Source organism: Lepus europaeus, chromosome 12, assembly GCF_033115175.1.
Source record: "Lepus europaeus isolate LE1 chromosome 12, mLepTim1.pri, whole genome shotgun sequence".
NCBI lineage: Eukaryota > Metazoa > Chordata > Mammalia > Lagomorpha > Leporidae > Lepus > Lepus europaeus.
The window spans coordinates 39100756-39107786 of NC_084838.1; the positions used below are offsets into that span (position 1 = coordinate 39100756).

Consider the following 7031-nt stretch of genomic DNA (forward strand, 5'->3'; position numbering starts at 1 on the left):
GTCTGGATGGAGTTCTGGGCTCCTGGTTTCAGCCTGCACCAGGACTGGCTATTACAACCATGTGGGGAGTGAACCAGTGGATGGAAGAGCTCTCTCTGTTTTTCTCTCTCTTTCCCTGTCACTCTGCCTGTCAAGTAAATAAATACATCCTTTTAAACGTATTAGTAACAATAAAGATGCAAACAACAAAAACCAGCCACACGAGCAGCAGGAGCTCAGTATCCGAGTTGCCACAACGTATTGTTTCAACCAAAAATTACGAAATCTACAAAGAAACAAGGAAGTGTGGTCTCACATGAGGAATAAAGCAGGCAATAGAAACTTCCTGAAGAAGGGCCCAGGGTCAAGTTTAATAGAGTGCAAATCAGCCATCGCACCTGTGCTCAGAGTTAAGGAAGTCACAGAAGCAGCGCAATCCCTCACCATTCCGGTGACCAACCTTGCCTTCTTTCTTTCGCAGAAATAGGAAAACTTATCCTAAAATCCACCAGGACCTCAAAACAGCATTGAAAAAGAAGAATAAAACTGCAGGACTTGTATTTAGGGTGTTCCTTTTGGATGTGATAAAAATAGTCTAAAATTAACGGTGGTGATGACTGCATAACTCTGCATACCCTGGAAGCAATGTGATCGTGCGTGTTAAGAGTCCGGCTTGTATGGCACTGGAACAATACACAGAAATGTGCTATTTTAAAGAACTAACCAGAGACACACAAGAAGGACTCTCAAAATAATTGTGCTGAGTAAAAGAAGCCAGATTTTTTTTTTTTGAAAGAGTACATCCTGCATCACTCTACTGATGTAAAATGGGAGAAAGTTCATGGGATCCACACTTAGAGAAAACAGATCAGCAGCAGCGTGGTTGGGGGACAGGCGTGGATGACCCAGGGCCGGTTCAGGTCCTTTCCAGTCTGTGTCCACTGCTGCTCGCCATCCTCCTCACCTTTCTTCTCACCATCATCTACCTGGCTTTAAAGAGTTGCATGCTGGGGCCGGCGCTGGGGCATAGAGGGCTAAGCCTCCTCCTGCAATGCCGGCACATCCATGTTGTTACAGAAACCTGGGCTGGGAAAACTCCCTTGGTTCAAACGGGCACCAGAGACAGTGGAGGATCAAGAACAGTTCATTGGTGGCCATCTGGGGGGTGAACCAACAGAAGGAAGACCTTTCTCTCTGTCTCTCTCTCTAAAAAAAAAAAGAGAGAGAGAGAGAGCAGTTCATTAACGCCTGTGGGCTTGGTGGGAATCATTTCTTGAGACTGAGCCCTAAGCCTAGGTTTCTTACATATGTATAGTTTCATCAGCAACATACCTTAGCCGTTACAGCATTGGTGGGTTCAAGTTGCAGCCTACGTGACTGAGGACCACACTTCCAATGGCCGGTGGGTCCGGTACTTTATAAAAGAGCTACCTGGGGCAGATTTATGACTGGAGTTACAGAAAGCGGAGCTTAGGCCGTCTTCCCTCCCTAGACAAGATAACCACGCACGCTGCTTCACCAGATCATTGGGGGCAGCCTCCAGGGTTAGTGTCGGGGTCCACTTTCCTTCCTTCGTCTCTATTTGTGGCCTTATTTCCTCTACAATGTGGATGCCAGTTCAAGTCCCAGCTGCTCTACTTCCCATCCAGCTCCCTGCTAATGGGAAAGCAGCAGAAGATGACCCAAGTGCTTGGGCCCCTGTTACCTATGTGGGAAACCCAGATAAAGTTCCTGGCTCCTGGCTTCAGCCTGGCCGTTATAATCATTTGGGGAGTGAACCAGCAGATGGAAGATCTCTCTCTCTCTCTTTCTCTGTCTCTCCTCTTCTCTCTCTGTATCTCTGCCTTTCAAATAAATAAATAAATCTTTCAAAAAAAAAAAAAAAAAAAAGGAGAGGGGCCACTGCTGTGATGTAGTGGGTAAAGCTGACACCTGCAGTGCTGGCATCCCACATGGGCGCCGGTTCGAGTCCTGGTTGCTCCACTTCTGATCTAGACTGGAAGAAGCTCCTGGCTCCTGGCTTCAGCCTGACCCAGCTCAGGAGGCCATTGTGGCCATTTGGGGAGTTGAACCAGCTGATGGAAGACTCCCTCCTCTCTCTCTCTCTCTCTCTCAACTCTTTCAAATAAATAAAATGAATATTTTTAAAAAATTAAATAAAAATCCAACAATACCCAGTTCCAAATAAAAATCATGCTGCCTTTTTCTTTTTGTTTTTGTTTGCTTTTTAAAGAGGTTCTTCAGCTGCGGAGGCATGGTCTGAGAGGCAGAAGGAGCCTCGGGGAGGAACCGGGAAGAAGCGTGCTCTGGACAGGTGCTTAGCCTGGTGCTCACCCGTGCCTGCATCCCCCCTCAGAGTGCCTGGACTCCACGCGGGGCTCTGGCCTCTGACTCCTGCTTCCTGATGGCGCTCACCCTGGGAGGCAGCGGTCCTGGCTCTAGTAGCTGGCTGCCTGAGACCTATGTGGGAGACCTGAATTGAGTTTGAGTTTCTGGCTCCTGGATTTGACCCACTGCAGGCATTTGGAGAGTGGGCCAGTAGATAGGAGAACTCTCTCTCTCTCTCCCTCTCTCTCTCTCTCTCCCTCTGCATCCAGTCTACAGTCTACTCCCCAGTTAGGCACTTTCCGGATCTTGCCGTCGTGCAGGTCCCTGTGAGAGCTGAGCCCAGCCCTTTAACTCCACATCTGGAAAGCAAATCTGCCACTCACTGGCACCCGGCTCCTTCACTTATTTTTGCGTGGATTCATTACCAACAGCTTGTGCATCCGTGCAGTGGTTCACTCAGCCGTTCTTTCTCCACCCGATGCACTTCCCCCGGCCCAGCGTTCGTGGGAGGCTGGCCAGTGAGGACGGATCTCTGGCTCCTGGCTCTAAGCCACTGCCTGCAGCTTTTGCACACCAATTAAGATGTCTGAGTAGATGCTTTGTAATTGGGTCTTTGGGACCTCATCCCCGAAGCACCCCAAAGTTCCTAAGATGGGCACTTTTCCTCTCCCTCTAAATTGCCTTGGGGGTTGTGCAGTCCCCTGCCGAGGGAGCTTTGCGAGGTGCCGCCTCCCCCAGAGGCTGTCAGCCAGGACGGAGCTGCAGGCTGCCCATGGTACAATACTACTCCCTCTCTTCAGCCTTGAGCCCTCCAGAATCCTACTTCTGCCAAACCTGACACGACTCAGGGCACTCCACGGCTGCTGGGCGCTTTGTACATCTGCCGGACTCAAAATGCTCCACTGCTTACTTTGAAGCTTTTTGCTGGATTCTATGAGAGGCCCGGCATGTTTCTACGGTTGGGAAAGCTGAAACCCTGCGTGCTGCCCACCAGGTCCCCTGCTCCCAGGAGGCCCGGCTGCTTCTTTGACCTGTGTGCCCTGCGCTCCAGCCAGAGGTCGTGTCCACGGGAACATGTGCCAGGTGGCCACAGGCATGGATCCCGAAGAGCCTGAAGGTAAGTGTGAAATGGGGAGGTAGAGGCACGGGAAGGAGTCGATCTCTAACCAGTCACAGGGCCCACGGCTTCCGCATGTAACTCACAAGGTGCCACTGCGCGAGTTCTGTTTCCTCTCTGAGCCTTAGGTTGCCGTGCCTAAGAAGGAGGTGGTCTAGCTGCTCTGGGGTCTCTCCCAGCTCTGCCAGGGTCTTCTAGGCTGCAGAGAGCTCACAGGGCGGGGTCGGGGGGGGGGGCAGCCAGCTGCTCCTGAGCCCCAGAAAGTTCCAGGGGGAAATTGGCGGTGGCCAGGCTGGGAGCCTCAACTTGGGCTTCAGCAGCCGGGAGAGGAGGGGAAAGGAGGTGATAGCCCCATGAGCCGGCAGGGGTAGGCGACAGGCAGGGAGTGAAAGTGCTGAGCAGCATCCCCAGGGTCCGTGGCCAGCGCCAGCTACCTTGAAGCACTAAGGAAAGGTTGGCTTTTGCCCCTTGGCTGGTGAGAGGGCTGTGGGGAGGACAGGGGAGAGTGACGTCTGCGCAGTGTGGTCAGAACCACCGACATATATGGTCTGCCCAGAGCAACCATCGGCTGTGAGCGTGCCGTAGGTGTCGGGCTGCGGGGAAGACCGATTCAAGACTCGCCTCACCGGAGACCCAGGGTGGGACCTGTTCCCCTCCTGCACGATGGGAGAGCCCATGAGTCGGCCTCTCCAGGCACTTTCCAGGCCAACGCCCTGCAAGTTCAAGTCCGAGTAGCCCTGGCTGTGGCCCTGACAAAGTAGGGACAAAGGGGCCCATCGAATTTTCCCTAGAAAACCCACAGGAAGGCGGATTCTGCAGGTTCAGTCCACACTGAGTGCCTGAGGAGCAGATGAAGCAGCCTCTGGCGGGAGTGGGGGTGGGGATCAGTGAACACACCTAGTGGCAGGCAAGCAGGCACGAGCACATGGCTTTGTGCGTGGAGACCAGAGCTGGCCTGGAGAGGCAGACTTCTGCAGGCCGCAAGATGAAAAAGGCAGGCCGGCGCCGCGGCTCATTAGGCTAATCCTCCACCTTGCGGCGCCGGCACACCAGGTTCTAGTCCCGGTCGGGGCGCCGGATTCTGTCCCGGTTGCCCCTCTTCCAGTCCAGTTCTCTGCTATGGCCCAGGAGCGCAGTGGAGGATGGCCCAAGAGCTTGGGCTCTGTACCCCATGGGAGACCAGGAGAAGCACCTGGCTCCTGGCTTCCGATCAGCGCGGTGCGCCGGCCATGGCGGCCATTGGAGGGTGAACCAACAGCAAGGAAGACCTTTCTCTCTGTCTCTCTCTCTCACTGTCCACTCTGCCTGTCAAAAAAAAAAAAAAGATGAAGAAGGCAGTCCGGACAGTGGGAACAGCACAGACAGTGGCTCAGGGGCTTCTTCAAGTTAGGAGAACCCTCAGAGACCGCCTTGCCTAGTGGTTCTCCAAGTGGGTACCCAGTAAGAAGCTCTGGAAACAGGGCCCAACCCTGTGTGTATGTGTGTGTATGTATGTGTGTGTATGTGTGTGTGTGTTAAAGATTTATTTGTTTGAAAGGCAGAGTTACAGAGAGAAGGAGGCACAGAGAAAGGGATCTTCCATTGCTTGGTTCACCCCACACACGGTCACAACCACTGGGGCTGGACAGGCCAAAGCCAGTTGCCAGGAGCTCTAGTGTGGTCTCCCATGTGGGTGGCAGGGACCCAAGCCCAAGCACTTAGGCCAACTTCTGCTGCTCTCCCAGGCGCATTAGCAGGGGGCTGGATCAGAAGTGGAGCAACCGGGACTCCAGCTGGCACTCTGACTTGGGACGCCAGCCTCGTAAGCAGCAGCTTAACCTCCCGGCCCTACCATCTGTGTTTGAGCCAACTTTCCAGGTGATTCTGGTGCATGTTAAAATGTGAGACCCTCCTAGCCAGCCCTTTGCTTCCCAAGCTATGTCCCTAGAACGCTTACCTGCTTCTGGGGCTCATGGGTGTTCTGTGGAGGAGGAGCCTGTGCTCAGATGGGGAGCACGGGCTGCACACAGTTTGGGGGAGTCACAAATCTTGTCGGCACATTAAAGGCTCCTACAAGTCCTGCAGGAAGGAGCTTTCTCATTTATCCACTACCTCCTCCAGGCTGCCGGCTAACGTGCCCATCGCCGCTCTCTTAGGTAAGGATGCGGATCTAAATCAGCGCTCACTGCCCAGGTGGAGAAACTGAGGCCAACGAGGGTGAGGGCACTGCCCAAAGTCACAGAGAGACTGTGCCCGAGCCAGAAGGGACCCCAGCAGCCCACCCCGCTCCAGAAACATCCCTGTGAGCTTCGCCCCCAGGCCTGCACCCCCTCTCCCTCCACCCCAGAACCCACAGCATGGAGCCAGCCAACAGGACAGAGGTCTCGGAGTTCTACCTGAAAGGATTTTCTGGCTACCCAGCTCTGGAGCAGCTGCTCTTCGCTCTGTGCTCAGCCATGTACCTGGTGACCCTGCTGGGGAACACAGCCATGGTGGTGCTGAGCCTGCTGGACGCCCGCCTGCACACGCCCATGTACTTCTTCCTGGGCCACCTCTCCCTCCTGGACATCTGCTACACATCCACCTTTGTGCCCCTGATGCTGGTCCACCTCCTGTCCCCCCGCAAGACCATCTCCTTCACTGGCTGCGCCATCCAGATGTGCCTGAGCCTGTCTACGGGCTCCACCGAGTGCCTGCTGCTGGCCATCATGGCCTACGACCGCTACCTGGCCATCTGCCGGCCCCTCCGCTACCCTGCGCTCATGAGCCGCAGGCTCTGCTCGCTGCTGGCTGGCGCCGCCTGGGTCCTCTGCCTGCTCAAGTCGGCGTCCGAGACCGTCCTAGCTATGAGGCTGCCCTTCTGTGGCCACCGCACGGTCAGCCACTTCACCTGCGAGATCCTGGCGGTGCTGAAGCTGGCCTGCGGGGACACGTCGGCCAGCGAGGCCTTCCTGCTGGTGGGTGCCGTCCTGCTGCTGCCCGTGCCCCTGGCTCTCATCTGCCTGTCCTACACGCTGATCCTGGCCACCATCCTGAGGGCGCCCTCGGCCGCCGGCCGCCGCAAAGCCTTCTCCACCTGCTCGGCACACCTGGCTGTGGTGCTGCTTTTCTATGGCACCGTCATCTTCATGTACATGAAGCCCCAGAGCAAGGAGGCCCACATCTCCGACGAGGTCTTCACGGTGCTCTACGCTGTGGTCACGCCCATGCTCAACCCCATCATCTACAGCCTGAGGAACAAGGAGGTGAGGGAGGCCGCCCGGAAGGTGTGGGGCCAGAGACGGGCCTGCCGGTGAGCCTCACAAGCAGGTCGGCATTCCCTGCCCCAGGAAGGCAGCACCAAAGCCCTCCGGCCCTCGTCTCCCGCCGTGGTCTCCTGGCCATGCTATTGGGCTTCAGTACGGTCCTTCCAATCTGCCCTCCGTGGGGCATTCAGGGGGTCCTTTAAAAGGCACCTGTGGTCGCATCCCTCTTCCACCTGAAACCCACAGACGACACCCACTGCTCTCTGGCGCTGCCGGCCTCACTCCCCAGCCTTCCAGCCCAGGGTCTTCTTTCACACGGCCACACCCAGGACACTGGGGTCTTCCCGCTGCCCGGTGCTGCCCAGCCCCAAGCTCTCTCTGAA

At 55.7% G+C, this 7031-nt stretch overlaps 1 protein-coding gene across 1 annotated transcript; it reads left to right on the forward strand.

Moving 5' to 3' along the window:
• Positions 1-5760: 5760 nt before the first annotated feature.
• LOC133771232 (olfactory receptor 13J1) lies at positions 5761-6699 on the forward strand. Its single transcript, XM_062206964.1, has one exon. It carries the CDS (start codon positions 5761-5763, stop codon positions 6697-6699), a length of 939 nt encoding a protein of 312 aa, XP_062062948.1.
• The last annotated feature ends 332 nt before the right edge of the window (positions 6700-7031 follow it).

Excerpts from the sequence above, each read along its gene's own strand:
- LOC133771232 (XM_062206964.1), top strand. The coding sequence starts at position 5,761 with ATGGAGCCAGCCAACAGGACAGAGGTCTCGGAGTTCTACCTGAAAGGA.